The 18,956-nt window shown below is 39.0% G+C and overlaps 1 protein-coding gene across 11 annotated transcripts in view; it reads right to left on the bottom strand.

The window, feature by feature from the left end:
- The window catches only part of LOC106166097 (RNA-binding motif, single-stranded-interacting protein 2), a 110,998-nt gene that overhangs the window by 30,605 nt on the left and 61,437 nt on the right, over positions 1 to 18,956 (bottom strand). For all 11 annotated transcript variants that reach the window (XM_013544524.2, XM_013544521.2, XM_087013925.1 and 8 more), the window contains one exon: positions 2,498 to 2,652. In XM_013544524.2, coding sequence (XP_013399978.2) covers positions 2,498 to 2,652 — 155 coding nt within the window. The remainder of the gene's footprint in view (positions 1 to 2,497; positions 2,653 to 18,956) is intronic.

Genomic DNA, 18,956 nt, shown 5'->3' with positions numbered 1-18,956 from the left:
TCGACTTATCTGTTAATCCCAGGGTGTTTTCTCTAAATAACCCACTCAAATCTGTAGGCTGTCCAAGATTGCATCATCCATAACATATATCAAAGCTGATAGGGGAACCTAGGGTGCATTCACAATGGAAACATCGTACTAGCTAGTATGCGCTTACTTCACAGGGTCACTCGCTGAATGCAATAAGATTAACATGCTTTGTTCTGGCATTAAGTAGAACACAGAAAAGTGTTTGATTACACAAGTACGTTGAAAACAATAGGAGGTATGTTCATCTGTTAATCCGTCTGCATTCAACGAGAGTCCTAGACCCCATTCCCATAGATTTTAGATTGTCGATCTATCCCTGTGGGGAGTCTCACTAGATTACTGTCAGCTTAGCCGGCTTAAGCATCTGTCCCACCTACTAAAAGCTGTAAGGGGGTAATGAACTGTGGTGCGCGCTCGGCTAACTGCAATTTAGCAGAGGGAGTTAGGTCGATCTAAATCTAAATCTCTGGATCGATCTAAATCTCTGGGAATGCACCAACCACCCCTAGTGGAGTGAGTTTGATTTGCCTAGTACAACAGTTTTATTGTGAATGTACCCTTAGTTCTCTGTAATTATTTAAACCATGACCATATTCTCTGACCCTCTAAGGCCCCATTCAGAACAGCGGACTAACTAGTCCTAGGGTCAAATATGGCGACCCACAACAAAGCTTGCCGTCCAATCCGCTAATAGACACTGAAGAGATATCCTGTGGGGAAGTATTCAAGTGGGTCGGCCATATTTGACCCTCGGACTAGTTTGTCCCCTATTCTGAATGGGGCCTAATATTTGAGGGATACCTATGAAAGGACCACCCATTATATATAGATAGCCCTACCTACAGCTTTGCTGTAACAGAATACCCCGCATATTTTGGGTTTTGACAAGTAAATAGTCATAATGTTCCAATATCAAATCTAACCTTACAAATTTTGTTCACCTTGTCTGGAGAGGAAACGAAAGACCACCCTGCCTAGCAAACATATGGTTTTAGTATCAAAGCCAATTTCTGATTTAGAGTTTTGATAGGTAAAAAAATGCATTTTTCATATTGGACAGAACCAAGTGTGATGATTACTATCCTTGACTGATATTCATGCTATATCCAGTGGTGGACCACCCCATAAATAAATACCTCAGCTCATACTACAGCTACATGTTGAAGATAATCTATCTCGGCTCAATGATTCTGATATGTTTTATGGTTTATCAGCCATTTTTTTTTTCATTTAGTGAACACTGATTATCTGATTACGATAATAATCTCATAGCAGTACCTAGTGGATCTGACTTTGAAAAAATAAAAATAAAATATTAAAAGAACCTGACAAACATTTCTGTTACACCTTTCAATCTGCTTTCAACAAGAAAACCCCATGACACATCCCTGGCGATTGCATGTGTTTCCCTTCTAAGTTCAAAATCTATGGTAATCACATTCAACAGTAGGAGAAAAATTCCTGCCGAGTTGTTTATAGGAAATCAATGCGTTCTCAGAGGTCAGTGTGCCACGCTGAGGTTGATCACTTGTTAGTTATCTGTTTTTCATATTCTCAAAATGTTTTATCAAATATAACTGAAAGCTGTGTGTGTGTGCATCAAATGTAACTGAAGGCTGTGTGTGTGTGAGAGAGAGAGAGAGAGAGAGAGAGAGAGAGAGAGAGAGAGGGAGGTGCATATCTAAAATTTTACATTAGGATATTTCCAAACATTTTCCAGGCATTACTGCCAAGACAGGAGGCAGAAAAAGGGAGAGAGGTGCTGAAGATAATAAAGAATGAAATTTCACTCTTGCTTTGACAATGCAAAGTTAATCAACCCAGCACATGGCAGCAGCTTTCCCTCATATACACATATGCTGTTGGTCCTCTTGTTATTCGTGTCCACACATATGCTAAATAGCACCATCCCTCGCATTAAATATGCTAATGCTATGCGACACATGGTGGGACAAGCCACGTTGTATAAACTTCTGTCTCCATATGACATCTAATTTCCTATAACGGGTATTTTTAACATTTAACAGTGGACACACAGATTGGTGCTCGATCAAATCAAATTGTGTGAATTTATAGAAAATTGTTATCCTGTGTTGACATATTCTGTGGAGAAATAAAACCTTTTCAAGAGAGCATAATTTGAAATAATGCAGGGAATCCTCCTCCAACACAGTCTGTAGAATCACCATCTCTATTTGAATGTTGTGTACTTTGACATAGAGCACCATATAAACTTCTATCTCCACGTTCTTATTACTGTGCATGTGCATGCATACTAGTAGTAGTAGTTTATTTAATTGAAAAAGGCCGCAGGCCCATAGCAAATGCACCACAGAGTTACAGTTCAACATTTCACATCAGTTTTCTCTAGCATTCAAAGCACGATAAATCAACCACTACTACAACTACTACTACAAGCATGTGCGTGCACACGTGCATTAAAATTCACGCCTCAACCCGTACTTACTGCTGACAGAGGTTGACGAGGTCTTTATCTGTGGTGGTGGGGGTGAGGCCACGTATGTACAGGTTGGTTTTGCTTAAACTTTCCATTGAGTTGCTTCCTGTGGATTGGTTACTTGAGTTGGAGCTAGCTGATGGCATATTCTGTCGGTTATATGTCTGGAATGATACAAAAAGTTGGGAGAGTTAATTTAAGCAGTTTCTTGATTACAGATTCTTGGATGTGGCCGCATTCACGACAGGAGACTAACTAGTCCATGCATCAAATATGGCCGACTCACTTGAATGCTTGTTGGGTAATCCCCAGAGGAAATCTATTCAGCGTCTGTTAGAGGATTAGACGACAAGCTTTTAAGTGAGTTGCCATAACTGATCCACCAACTAAGTTAGTCCACTATTCTGAATACGACCTCTGATAGAAAATTTGTTATCTGAGCCTGCTGAACCAAGTTTCAAGCACTTCATGTTGCGAAGAGCCTCAGAACTTCACCACTATAAATCACAGCCAAAAAGACCTATCAAGAAATAATGCCAGCCCCCTCCCTCCCCTGCCCTTCCCCCATGCAATTCTTCATATCCTGGCTCCACCAGTGTTGTTACTACACACCAACCATGACATTCCAATACGAATCTGCTATAGTCATTCAATGATACAGCAGCACTATTGAAATGCTGATAGCCATAAGGTTACATGTACATATGACGTAATGATGCAGATATATATATATACCATGATTCTCTGCACTGGTAATTCACAGTCGTCCCATCTGGATTCTGGACGGCAAGAACATTACGCTTTTTGCAATTTTATCTGTCTTGGTCTATATATAGATTAGTCAGTCAATAGTCTAATAGGGGAGAAACTAACTGAGAAAGCTTCAATACTCCAGCAGGCATCTGTATTATCGTGTATTGTCAAATATGGCCAAGTCCTCAGAGTTATGAGCCTGTTAAATAATAGCATATTAAGTAGAACTGAATCAATTACAGATTATAAGTAACTGTTGTCAGGAGTGATACATAAAGCTTATTTGTGTGTGTGTCACAAGCACCTCTAACAAGACCAGGAACAACAAAACAGCTCTCAGCGTAGCAGGCCTTTATTCAATTGACCCTCCTCTAGTGCGGCCGGTTACAGACTCCCCCCACCCCTGTCACAGCAGCTAGGTCTGATTTTTCTGCTTTTAACTGGTCTTTATTTAGAAACCTTGAGAGGGTGTCTTTAGAAATACAGTATGTATGTCGATGAGAGAGAGAGAGAGAGAGAGAGAGAGAGAGAGAGAGAGAGAGAGAGAGAGAGAGAGAGAGAGAGAGAGAGAGAGAGAGAGAGAGAGAGAGAGAGAGAGAGAGAGAGAGATACCAGTATGCATATTCTGGTAAGCAGAATCATGCACTCTAACAAATGTGTCAGAAGTTCCCTATATCAAAAATATGAATACACACTATCACTCACTAACATAAAGAATTAAAAAAAAATACACTAACAGACAGACAGTTCAAAGGAACAAAATCTCACAGGTCATTCATGTACCAGCCCTCCATCCTGTTTCTCAGCTTGTCAATATACTTAAGCCCAAAGTGAGGCCAATACATGTAATCACTGTCTGTCCTCAGAGTCCTTTCAGTGATAAGACACATTCATACAGGCAAAAAAAAAAAAAAAAAAAAAAAAAAAATTGTGACTTCTTTTTCAGACACCATCAGTCTATACAATATCACCATGGTTGGCAGATCAGCAGCGAGCAAGCAGAAATAGACTTTAAGTTACTGAAGTAGACTCCTGCTGTGCATGTACCTATTTGAATACAATACCCAACCACTGGCATCAGAAAACAACAACTCCTCTTTTTTTGGCTAAGTGTGAATGCACCAGCTGTCTGAATACTTCCCCCTCACACAAAATCTCTCCCTTTTCCACAGTCAGCACCAGCTAAACTGAGGCTCTAGTGTTAAATTAAACCACATGAATGAATTTCCATTCTTCCACACCGATTAACCCCACAATGACTATTGCCACAACACCAGCAATTATGGATGAATTATTGGGACTTGACCCTAAAAATGGGTACAGGTTAAAATAAAGATGAAGGGAAATCAGACCAATTTGGTGAGAATGTCACAAATTTAGGATAGATGGCAGTGTGAAGGGACATTCACATCAGGACTAATTTAGACCTGAGGCAAAAATCACACAGATAGCTGGCAAGGTGAAGGCATGATCACATCTGGACTAACTTAGACCTGAGGCAGACAATCAACAGAAAATCAGCAAGCTTGTCTGGGTAGAATCTGCTTGTAGTGGAGTAAGAGGGGGGTGGGTAAAGGGGGGTGGGGGTGGGGGGTCACACACACTGGTCATTCACAAGACCTCTATTCCAAGCCTGTGTGATTCCTGGTATGAATTTATTTGTCTCTATAGCTTAACTTCCAATTCCTCTCACATTTTATGTATTATTTTTTGCATGAATTTTATCACCACAATAGTCTGTGTTGCAGTACATAATCATTATCCAAAGTAAGCTGCTATTTGACAGAGCTATACTGGGTGTACAAACAAACAACACAGCATGTTTCCACTTGTAAACACAAGACCTTGCTGTATTAATATCAATAAACATGAAATAAAATCTTTATTTATATTTCAATTTTGAAATGATTTGGCATCATACACACACGCACATACACATGCACGTGCAGCCAAATGGAAACATGCCCACAAACACCCCAGACTGTCCACTACGATAATCCATTTTAATTGTACTGTTATATTGATCTTTCACACTGTGAATACTATCTTAATATTGCCTTAAACTGAACTTGGCAAACGGACACTTACCCAGCGAGTATATCCACAAAAAGCTGTGAGATAAAGTAATACCAGAGACTTAGGCCGCATTCACAACCAGTTAATACGCAGACTAACTAGTCCATGGATCAAATATGGTGGGCACTTGATAATGAATTTCCGCCTATCAAGCCCATCACCCCAGCAGGGGCAGAATAATTCAAAATCTAGACACACTTTCGAGTGGGAGGCGCCATATTTGATCTGCAGACTAGTTAGTCCCTGAATCAACTGGTTCTGAAAGCACCTTGGATGAAGTATTTAGTTTCCTGGAACAGACAAGCTGGCATTCACTTGGATATATTGTAAATGTTTTCTGTGTTTGGCTTCACTTTCCATCCCCAAACACTTTAATCTCTGATGGCTAATAATTGACCTTTGATTTGTTTTTCTCTTTTTTATTAGGATTCCAAGATATAGTCCTAAATATAATATGGTCACCCTGAATTTCACAGTAAAGTAAATGACAATACAAATGTTTGCACCTTAAGTTTCAAAACTATAAAATAGAGCTAGACAACTAATGGGAAAAGTTATTTTCAGTATTAGCAATATTAGGTTCCTATCAACTTATAACCAAGAATTAGAGTTTGAGAAATAGATTTTCTGGGCCAATTTTCAAAAAGGTTTCATAAAATATGGCATTACACCTTAACATTTGAGAAAAAAGTTATTTTCAGTATTAGAAATGCAAGGATACACTTGCTATCAACCAACTGATATGTATATAAGCTGCAGCAAGAGTTTGAGAAATGTCGAACAGTTTTAGGCAAAGATTTGTTCACATACTCAGGGCGATATAGACAACAGGTGGAAGAGGAAGGGGGGGAGAGAGCACTTGAATACAAATATCTTCTTCTCCTATCCATAGTCAGCCATCATAAGAACACCTGAATGACCACACAAAACATAGTGGTCCAACCACTGACCAACTCGGCCAGCCCCTTGCATCAAAGCAAGGCCATCAACGGTCAGCAAGTTTAGAAAGCCATTAACATCACAGACAAAGGTGTCCCATACATCTTGAGTTAATTGTGTGTCACTGGCATAGGACATTGTCTTCTGCCATGCAATGGTGCAATCAAACTTCAAAAGGGTTTGGGCTTTTTTTGTTCTCATGTATTTCACACAGGACAAAAATTGTTCTCATGTATATCAAAGGGGCTGCTCATGCTCAGATCTGACTCGACGAGAACTTGATTAAGCTGCGTTACTTGGACTAGCACAAGTCACTCTTAGGCCAGCATATTTCCTGTTTTACTCCTAGCCATTACTATACCTCCCAACTTCAACTAAGTCAACGATAACCTGGACAAATTGTGTGTATTTATTTTTTTCAGATGCAGATAATCATCTTTAGCAGCGAGTTTTTTAATTTTGAAGTTCCAAGGATAATCCTAAATTATACATAATGATAATAATAACTTTACAGAAAAATATTTACAGGCTGCAAATGGTTCAAATGAGGCTGCAAATATGGAATAATCATACATTTTACAACACAAGGACAATGCACCAGGTCAAGTAGATGACACTGAAACCAGTTTGACTGCTTGCGGAAAGGGTAATCATGACTGCAGACTTTTGAGAATGTGTCACAGAGAAGAGGTGACATGGTGACTAGCCTGGATTTGACCAAAAGTGGAATTTTCCCATAATTGTTGTTATAGAAGTCCAGTGTGCATATTCCTGCATGCGTGCGTGTGTGTACATCAGTATTACCATAAATTTAAATCCTATACTTTTCAAAAGTCACCCACTGTCAGACTCTCAAGTGTTAATATGACACCAATCTCTACCTCTCTACTATACCAAGGGATTAAGGACACTGACATGGAGCAAAGTTGCCCAAACCAGTTTGAACTTCAGTTCCAATCACTGCCTTTCTTTTAACGCCAGCCTTGGGACTGTTTACACAAGAAAACTTAAGACTGAAACTTTTGGGCCTTATTCAGCTGAATATAAATTTGCAGTTGTCCATTAAAATAGAGTACTCAATATCAAAGCCTAGAACATTTCCCAAATTCGAAATATTTCTCTTTAAAATACATTTTAGAGAATAACTATGGATACTATTTGAGTAAAATAATCTAAAAATTTAAGTCCCTAACTTGAGACCAATTTTCAGTCAATAGTGCTTTAGTGAGACCAGCCCCCTGACACCTATCCCAGCCAGTGTAACCCTATGGCTGCTCCTGTCCTCTCTTCTCCTTCATATCTCATCAACACAGACCACATTCAACGTGGCCCAGCTGCAAACCAGAGTCAAATTCCTCCCCGCGGAATAAAAACCACTGAATTAACCACACGACAATGAGGTGCCTGTACCAGAACCGTCACAAATGGCGACCCACCTTTGGCTTTTGTACCGCCTCAGAGGGAGGATTAAAGAGACTCGACACAATCATGTGACTGAAACTGTGCAACGTATGAAAGAAGTTACCAATATTTATTTTGAGCTACAATGCTTAGTTTAGGATATACCTATTTCCTGATTATGACATACTGGAAAAATGGTTTTCACTAAACAAGCTCTTTACTTAGCATTATGATCTAAAGGAAGTTCAGTATATCTCCAATTCTAGTAACATTGACAAGATGTTGTTGATAGCACTTCTTTTCAGTAAAATTCATTCAGGTGGAGATGTCACTGCATGCCTCAACATCTGATTATAAACACCAACTTTGGCTTTAATATGGTAGTAATTTCACAAAAATTTTCTCAATTAACTGTTTGTGGACTTAAAAGCTCCTGCCTGTAAGGATGAAGAGTGAAATAAACAAGTGATACTCTAAACCTTATGCCAAACTTCAGTTTATATGGGATGGGTCCACTATTTACATCCTTCAAATTTACCTCTGGCAGCTTGGTTAAAACTTCTGTATGGCATGACAAAAATGTGGGTACATGTAGATGTTTCATAAAGCATAATTAGATTAACTAAAACCTTAACTTAAACTTTAACCAAAGGACATTACGCTTATAAAAATCTCTGTCCAATATATTTTTGTTTTGATTTAGCAACCAACTTAACTCACGTATCACCACGTCATTGAAATCAATTTTGCAGTACCAGGTAAGGAAAAAAAACCTATGATCATCCCACAAACTGACATCTTGAAAGTACCGCATTACACTTGTAACAAGCACCAATCTCTTCTTGTTACCTTCTTCACGAAGTAAAAACTACTTAGTCACAGACAATCATACCTCACTTCAACGAAAGTAATAAAGTAAGTTTACACGTCTACTAACTACAACTACTACCAGTACTACATGTATGAAGTACTAATCTCTTCTCCCTCAAGGCACGAAAAAAAAACAGCTCCTCCTACCTTATAACTGGTTCTAAGGATCTCTGAGCCAACCAGCTCACACTGCCCTGTTAAAACCTACAGCTAGCCTTGCTCTGAGAGGTGGGCCTTGAAGCGAGGCCAAGATGAATTGTTTCACATGATCTTCCTCATGATGCTTAATTTGAGTAATCGCTCATGACATGGCGTTCTTTAACCATTTCCCAGTCAGCGCTGGTCCAAGGTGAGGTCAGGCCCCACGGTAACCCTACCAGACGGGGAAAACTGATGCTGGGTGATGACTGAGGTCAATGAAAAAAACTCCTAACTGCTCGCCAGGAGAAACTGTTGCTTAGTAACCGATGGCGAGTTAACGGCAATCTCAGCTGTCAGGCTGCCAAAATGTTGCCCAATGAGTTAGTGAGGTCAAGTGAAGAAAAGTGAACTCTTGCGAAGTTTGTTTTACCTAATGAGCCAGACTTTTTAGCCAAATTAAATGCTTCAGTTTTGTGGATGCCATATTTTAATACAATCTTTTTTAAAATCATATGATGAATTTAATTTCAACATATCTGCTATGAGCCCAACTGACAGATTTGGAAACTCTAAGAACCAAGATGGAGAGATATTTTTGCCCTTTGCTTCCAAGGGCGCCATACTCCGACAAATAGGCTATAAGGGTTGAATAAATGAATAAATGAAGAAGTAAAAATAGTCCAAGAAGTTCTCTGCTAAACCAGCCCAGAAAGTTGCTTTCTTGCTAATTCTATGTTAAACATAAGTATCTCTTTCTCTAAATTGTCAAATGTCTCATTTTTTTCTGGGTCAAAGGGTGACAGAAGAAATTTTCTTCTACCATAAAATTTATCTCCCATTTGAAATAAAAAATGAGTTTTTTCCCCCGCCGGGTCAAAGATGATATTGCAGTTATTTGTCTTTTATTACTAAGTTTACATATTCCATTGAATGGGTCACTGCATTTAAACTTCAAAGGTACTCTTTCAGTCAAAAATTGAAAAAAAATATCATAATTTCAGTAACTTCAGAACAGTATAATGACTTGGTAAAAGTCACTTAAACACAGAATTAAGTCATAAATTTACTTTTAGGGGACTTAAACAGTGATTTTTTGAATCATCAAGAATAGTGAGACATAATAAATCATACCTTCATATTCAGAAGACAAAGCTATCAAGTTTGCATGGAAAATGCCACAAACAAATAAGAAGCCCACATGACTGTCTAACCGTAAATCACCAACCCTTCTTATTATACTGTATGACCCTATGTATTGTCTTTATTGTATTGTTATTGTTATTGTATTGTTATTTCATTGCATTGCATGACTATATTAGCTGAACCCCAACAGATTCTCTCTCACTATATTTTCTTTATTATATTGTTATTGTATTGTATTGTTATTGTCCTGTATTGTTTTGTGTTATGTTGTGTTGTGTTGTTGTGTTGTATGACTATATTAGCTGAACCCCAGCAGATTCTCTCTCACTATATTTGCTTTATTGTATTGTTATTGTATTGTATTGTTATTGTTCTATATTGTTATTGTGTTGTGTTGTGTTGTTATTGCATTGTACGACTATATTAGCTGAACCCCAACAGACAAACAGCAATTGGATCCACCGGTTACTTCTGCGACAAGAGAAATAAACCGAGTGCAATCCATCTTAACCCGTCTTAGCCTTCATTCACTGACTTTCAATCCTAATAGTTCCAGAAAATGAAACATTTTCATAGAAAACAAGAAAGATCATCTTCCTTGGAGGAAGCTCTCCTTCCTCACTAAGAAAATAACACATTGACCTTTCCACACCAAACTTGTGTAAACTGATTCCGCAGGTAAAACAGATTATGAAAACTCTCTCATTCAACACATACAAACACTCCCAGAAAACATAAATCACCAGTACCTTGAGTAAGCAAATAGATCCGCTTCATACATTTCAGATAAAAGAAAGTCTTGAGATTGGTAAGAAATGATATACTTATACATCTAAACTAACATCAGTTGTAGGAAAATTTGAGATCAGATAAATGGAATCCTTTTTGGATGCTAATAACAGGAAAAGATGGCGCCAAAGTCAGTATTGGCAGATACTCTGATCTTGGCCTTGAAAAGGCATTTTGGGACCTATGTTACCAATGAATGTACAATATGTGTTGACACTGGTCCTTATAGTAGAATAAGTGAAAAACGAAACTAATATTACTGTGAGAAGAGTTTCAGTAGCTCTGTATGTATCAATTTAAATTATTGTTTTTCTTTTTATCAAGAGCTTATAAAATATGTAGGTTTTACCTCCAATATTTCTGTGACTGTCAGTCACCATCATCAGGGAGTAAATGACTAGGGTCCACAAGGCCAGTGATTAGGGGCAATTGACCTGGATTTTCATTCCAGGTGAAATGACCCTAGTCATTTACTCCCTGATGATGGTGACTTACAGCCACAGAAATATTGGAGGTAAAACCTACATATTTTATAAGCTCTTGATAAAAAGAAAAACAATAATTTAAATATTACTGTGCAAATACAATAGCTTTTTGCCAGTAAAATGTGTCACCTTAACCTTGAACCAGAATTTCAATTGTGACAAACATAATTCTACTCACAATTTTTTTTTCATCTTACATCAACCGATCTGACCTGACTGATTTATCACCTTAATAAATCCTACTTCACACAATTCTCACAAAAATACCCATTCAAAAGCTTATCTTTTTTTCCAAGAAGAACATTTTCACCTTTAAGACTTCCTAGGAAAAGGATAATCCGACTCATAAAACCCTGGTAAAAGTGAAAGGGCTCAGAGGAAGCCTGAGGTATCCGAGGTACGCATCTATTCTCATAATTTCCAAGAAATATCACGATCTCTGACTTCAAAGATTTCCTGTTTCACATCAAAAAGATTCACAGGAACCACACAGGTTCTTCAAGCTGACAGAAAAAGCAAGAATCATATATCTATGGCCCTGTTCACAATAAGACTAAATTATGACCAGAAATATATAACATGGCTATTGACAATATCTTAACTGCTCTGTGTAAGGTTAGGAGGAGCAGGCCCGTAGCCAGGGGGGGGGGGGGGGTTCGGGGGGTTCGAAAGAACCGCCCTTTTTGCTGAAAAAGGGTCCACTCTGGGTAAAATTTGATCTAGATACATGATGTTTTTATGGGGAAAGGTCCACTTTTTCAGAAAACGAACCCCCCTTTTGAAACTGCTGGCTACGGGCCTGGAGGAGTGTCAATCAGTTAATCTGATTGCATTCAGCAAGAGAGAGCAGAGGTCAATCAATCTACAATGGTTTCAATGGGAATGAGCATTAACTTCCCTCCAGAAATACACAATAAGGCTACTGGCTTATCTGCTCTAAGTAAGCTCAGTTGTGAACACTGCCATTTATATTATATTATATGGCCTTGAGGGTACATAACAGGTTATGGCTTTTGTCAAATGGCTTTCATTCATTATACTGATCTATACCAGAGGTCACAGATGGTTGGTCATTCCGTGGTCACAGGGATCAGTAGGGCTGTTATATGAGAGTTAACACTGATAACTCAATACTATTTCATGCTGAGTGCTTTCCAGTATATCCTTAAACAATGAATCAGGTGAACTATCTTAAAAAGTTGTCTGAGAGAGAGAGAGAGAGGAGAGAGAGAGAGAGAGAGCAGCCTTAACGAAATTGTTGTGTGAGAGAGAGAGACAAAGAAAGAAAGTTTGTGAGAAACAGGCTTAATGAAGTTAAGACTTCACCTTCACACTTAACACAAACCCCACCCCCTAAATTACAAACAAACACATCCCCTTAACCTCTTACTTAACCCCATTCTGATCCCTACCTACCCTCTCTTCCTACCCTCCAGCTTCTCACCTGTCCTAAACAGTGTCTCACCTGTGTTAATACATCCACCCCACACACTACACCCTAATCCAATCTGACCACCGGATCTGTGAAGTCTGTCTGCCCAATGCAACATGAGAAAAAGAGTCTCAGAGACTAGCCGAGGTGTGATGTATTATTCCAAGCAGGCACTGTGACAGCGCAGGTAACTGAGGATGAAGTGACAGGGCCCACTTTGTATGCAGGGCTGCATGTGTGTGTCACACACATACACACTGATGGAACTGAGCTCCAGCTTTGTATCTATTATCCAGATGCAGGGGGCACCTGTGGTGGGTAATTAAGCCCCAATTAAGCATAGGCCTAGTTCAAAGAAAGGCACACCAGGCCTGGTGTTGGGGACTGAGTGAATAAATTATACAGGTGTGGGGCATTTCTTAAGGAGAGGGGCCCCTAAATAAGGATAATCCAATATTCAAAGGAATGAACATGTTGATAAGGTTGGTGGGGAGGGGGAGGACATAAAGGGAATCCACCAAATGTAGCTTTTCCAAGGTATAAAAGAGAGATGGGGTGAATTTAAGCTACCATCAGATCCACATCCACTACATAAAATGATGAGAGAGAGAGAGAGAGAGAGAGAGATGTGTTGCATTAAGGTATCATGATCTTTTTCAGACACAACAACCAAAACAAAGTTCCCTGAAAAAAACAAAAAAAAAACAAAAAAAAAAAAACATTGATCAAATTTGTTCGATACAAGTGAACAGTATCACAACATTCCAACAAACCTTGCACAGGTTTCCTACACATTTTTTTCAAACTGTAACATAATGGTCATAAATATTCATAAAAAACATTATATTATACATCTGTCACTTTGAAATGTGCACCTTCACAGGAATGGTGTGACACACACAGCCGGGACATGACAATTATAAACCTTTACCTGTGACACTTCCTGTCATCAAGTACAGAGATTTAATCGCTGTGGTATTAAAACCTGTGCAATCCAGTTTCTCATATGGGATTTCACTAATGGAAATACGTTGTGACAGTTTCGTAATATATTTCTAATCAACATCCTTTCCAAGATAGGGGATGTTAATTTGACTTTCCGTCATCCCCTTTCCAAATCAACTAATCAGGATATGTCAGCTGATTCTGCATAAACTGTTAGGTCCTATTCAGAATAGGGGACTAACTAGTCCAAGGGTCAAATATGGCCGACCCACTTGAATACCTCCCCATAGGATATCTATTCAGGGTCTAATAGCGGATTAGACAGCAATTTTTGTAGTGGGTCGCTATATCTAACCCTTGGACTAGTTAATCCCCTATTCTGAATGGAGCCTTTCATTCCACTGAAGAACCAATGGAATTCTAGATCCTTATTTGGTCCCTCAAAAATGCAATTTCACTGAGGTGTAAACAAGTAGATGTGGTTGTTAACTCAGTGATGGGATCAGTGAGGTAAATGGGTCACACAAACTAACAACAGACTCTGTTTACTACAAACTTGCCACTTACTGCCTCTCATTTTACCATCTTCTGCAGACTAAAAATTGGAGCTATTTTTTATTGGGAGAGTAGTGTGTGTGTGTGTGTGTGTGTGTATGTGTGCTCTTATTTTCATTACCTGATAATCACCAGATTTTTGCCCATTGATAGCTGTGATGACTGCATTCCTGTTACTTAATTTCAGTGTTAAGCTTATACAGAAATTAAATTTCTCAGTAATCAGCACGACTTTCAAAACATACATCAATTTCTCACAGTTGGAGAGATAAACTATCTTTCACATTTAGTTAAAATTTCACTATGATAATATGATAATATGGAAGTCAAATGGAAGCCATTTCCCCATTTGAAAAACTCTTTCTCCAAAAGCCTCCCACATTTTTATTCAAATAAAAACACCAGACAAAAAAGTCAGGAAATCTAATTGGACTTGGCTACAATTTCACCCAGACAAGAACTTTATCATATTTGGGATCACTGCAGTTCGCCCTTCGTATCAAAGTTTACTGGCAACTAATCACTGAAGCCCCCATTCCCCTAAAAACATAGATCTACATGGATTTACCCAACGCTGCGGGGATTCTTGCTGAGTGCAATCAGCTTAACAGATTAACATGCCTCTTCCTGAGGTTAAATAGAATACAGCAAAGCTGGTGATTACAAGAGTATGTTGGAAACAAGAGTTAGGCTGACTGTTACACCCCATTCTCATAGATTAGATCGACCTACATTGGATCGACCTAACTCCCTGGGGGTTCACGCTAAATAGCTGTCAGCCGGGCGGACACGAAAGTTAATTACCCCTTAAAGCTTGTAGTAGGCGGGGACGGACACTTAAGGGGGATTATCTGACAGTAATCTAGTGAGACTCCCCGCGGTGATAGATCGATCTAAAAGTTGTGAGAACAGAGCCTTAGGCTGATTGCACTTAGCGAGAGACCTCAGAGTTGGGTCTATCCACCTAGACCTATGGTGCATTTATAATGGGATTTGAGCCTAATATCAACAATAAGTCTCTTGCTATTTCCATACACTGAAATTAAACTGGGATACACGGGGTGCTCCCGTCTGACACTTCTAATAACAACACGGTTATCTATCTCCATCAAGGATCAGGTTTTTCCCCAAGGTTTGAGAGTTCATGAGCTTGTTTTCAGTACCTGATTAGAGTAGATTTCTTTTCCATATAGGAAACTCAAACTATCATTTCTGCATGAAGCATATGCATGTTGTCTGCCATTCTTTAGTGCTTGTTGTATTTGGTAACTGAGTGTTGTACATATATACAGGCAATCTTCAGAAGCTCATTTTCTTGGGCACGACTACCTTTACCATCTATGAGCACGTTTAGAACAGCAGATACAGACTAACAGATCCGCAGATCAAGTATAGCGACCCACTACAAAGCTTGCTGCTTAATTCCCGATTAAATACTGAATAGATTCAAACCCCCCCCCCCCCCCCGCAGGGATTACATAACAAGCTTTCAAGTGGCCCTGGGTCAGCCATATTTGATCTGTTAGTCCTCTGTTCTGTATGTGCTCTATCGGAATCTTCATGCTTTATGGAAACACTAATGCACAGTTTGTTTTCTGGAGTCATTTTGTCTCAAAGCCACTTCATTGCACACAAAAGTATGCCCTACGTAAATCTGCCCTACATAAATCTATGTCCCCTTAAAATACAAATATTGAGTTTAAACCCTACACCAATATTTGCACATTTTTTGAATAAAAAAAGCTCTCCATAAATTCCTCAACATCAACCACAATAACTATCCTGACTACCTTATCTACAGTATAGAATCTAAATACTATTTACCTTTTACGCCAAAGTCAATAGCACTGAGCCTCTGGCACAGTAATCCTAATTCATGCCGACTATATTTATCTACTACTTGGTAGCCAACATTCCAGAACTGTGACATATTTGGAGGCGTTCACAGTGAAACAATCGTACTTGTTTTGAAATGCATCTCGTAAAAATCACCAGCTTTTCTGTATTCTACTCAACGCAAGGAGGAGGTGAATAAATCTTTAAATCTGACTGCATTCAGTGAGAGTCCCCTCAGAGTTGATTCAATCAACTTAGTATGATAGTTTCATTGTGAGCACACCCTTTAACTGTCTTTCCACTGTTCTATATGGATGACTGTGTCCTATAGAATACATCTACCTTTATGGTTAGCCGTACAGCAAAAAATTTCCTTAGTAGCCCAAAATATTCTAAGGTGTCTGCTATTTAAGGTAAGTTATCCAGATAAGAAGACATAAGAATAACATCCTTTGGAGCAGAAGGTTAAGACATTCACTATCTTTGACAAGATTTGAAGATCACATCTTTATCCTTTTAACTGATATGTCCCATGTGAAGCCTTTGATCCAACAAAGTCTTTCTTATCTACTATATCTATTGGATATCTCTCAACAAAATCTCCCAGATTAGATCTTATCTCTATAGAGTCTAGACCCATGGTATGAGAGTGAAGACCTATATGTCTCACAAGTAATGTCTCATCCTACACCCCATTCTCATAGAATAGATCGACCTACATTGGATCGACCTAACTCCCTGGGGGTTCACGCTAAATAGCTGTCAGCCGGGCGGACATGAAAGTTAATTACACCCTTACAGCTTGTAGTAGGCGGGGACGGACACTTAAGGGGGATTATCTGACAGTAATCTAGTGAGACTCCCAGCGGTGATAGATCGATCTAAAAGTTGTGAGAACAGAGCCTATGTCTCACTAGTAATGTCTCATCCCAGCCTAACAGCTATACTGAGAGACTCCTTTAAATCAGACACATTCCACACAGAACCTCTGACAAACCACAATATCTACACATGTACAGTTAATCTATCCATAGAATCTCACAGACTAGGTCTCACCTCTAGACCCATGGATCTTAGGTGTAGACCTCTATCTCATCTCAGCCTATAATACATCTCTATAACAAGAGACCCCTTTAATACTAAAACACTCCACAGAGGACCTGTGACCCAACACAACATCTTCACACCACATGTAAATCTATCCACACTGGCGTAGCACTAGCACATTTTTTCACTTAGCCAAATCACTCATTTTTCTACAGCTACTAAAATCAAATCAACCCTACTTTGATTAGCCAATTTAAGTCAGTTTTAGCATTTGACTAAATTTGAGTGTCAGTGCTACCCTAGCCACAGAATATCAAAGAGTAACTCTTACCTCTAGCCCCATAATACTCAACTGTAGACCTCAAATCTCACCCCTGCTTGTAACACACCTCTACAGTGAGCCAACCAGTAGACCCAACCCTGTTGTTTATCTACTGACAGGTCCCGTGTGTATATCAACACTTGGGAGTACACATTTGTATAAGGGCTTAGATCAACACACTCTCTGCTTCACATGTAATACACTGTAACTTACATCATGGCCGCTGCTACTGTTGTGTAATAGGGAATCAACTTTTTGGTTGGGTGGGTGAGTGTGTGTTTAGGGGGGAAGGGATGGTTGGGTGTGTGTCTGTGTGTGTGTGTATTATTTATTCTTCTTCAATCCTCATTATTGGTAAGGCATTCTAATTGGGGTGGGGGGGGGGGGACCTGTTACGAATAAAACTTTAGTGAGGGGTTCAAGGGATTTCCCCCCATCCCCCAATCTACCTATAGTATCAATTAAACCATAAACCATCTCCTACATTTATTTTGGTATATTTGGGCACTCCTCATTTTGACAGTTCAATCTGCCTCAGATATATTTCAGAGCAAGATTGCTTGGACAACATGACTGGACCTGACAGGTTAATTGCAATCCACTGTGGTCATTCCTTCAACAAACAGAACCAGTTCAGACCTACTTTTGGTTAGCATACTGTGAATGCCTCCATAGGCAGTGTCCTATACACCTCCTAAACGCCCCCTAGATAAACAAAATATATTAAAGAGAAACAATCCTTCCGTTAAAACCAGTTTCTCCAGTCTATCACTCAACTGAACATTCCTGAACTGTGACAAGTTTACAGAAAACTTCATTAACATATATTCTCCCACCCTAATCCGATAAATCCAAATCACAAGCTGCAATCAAAACAGCTCTAAATTCAGACACATGAAAGCAGCCCCTCCCCCCCTTTGTTATGTTTTCATGATTTGTAACAAATTATTTATGCAGCTTTGAACCATGTCTCTTATTGTGTATATGTAGCTCGACTCTATGTGAAAAGTCATCCTAAAATTTGGCAATTTCTTCAAAAGTGGTGCCCTCCTTGTTTGTACCTGTATTATTGTAACATATACTGCATATTGCTTGGAAGGCAGCAAAACCTCACCCCTCAATGTAAACACTGCTTGTAAGTTTTAATAAGGTCATCAGAGTCAGCAAAGGAATTTCGCTGCAGAGGTCAGATTCTTCGACTTCTTTATGGAATTTTATCTCTTTCCTATCAACTCGGGATAAGTTTCCAAAATGTCAGTTTGCTGTTGGGGCCAAATTCTTCTCAAAATTTTCTTCCTTGTCTGATAACCATCCTCATGTACAATTTCTTTTTATTTTAAGACTTGCAGCTTATAGCTCTCTGTACTAGATACTTTTGATCATTTCCTCAGAATCTCAGTACTAAGTGACAGTGCTTTACCCTTTCACTATTTCATTAATAAGATTCTACCATAAACTAGATTATTTCATGTAGATGAGGAATTTGCCACAAGGTAGAGGTAGAAAACCTCTCTTTCCATCTATTCAATTCCATATCATCAGTCAGTAACAAGGGCATAACACACCTGTGACCATTTATGTGAATAATATGATTCTGTATTTTATCTCACAGGTGTCAACTTCAACGTGGCTACTTACCTTCCCGTCCTAAAGTCTGAAATGTCCAATAATATCATGAACAGCTATCCAATCTATAAACTGGAATATCAGGGCCCCAATCTTAAACTAAAGACA

The sequence above is a fragment of the Lingula anatina genome, chromosome 5 (genome assembly GCF_051362555.1).
Source record: "Lingula anatina isolate TDL-2025a chromosome 5, LinAna3.0, whole genome shotgun sequence".
Lineage (NCBI taxonomy): Eukaryota > Metazoa > Brachiopoda > Lingulata > Lingulida > Lingulidae > Lingula > Lingula anatina.
This window is presented reverse-complemented; position numbering and strand designations above follow the sequence as displayed.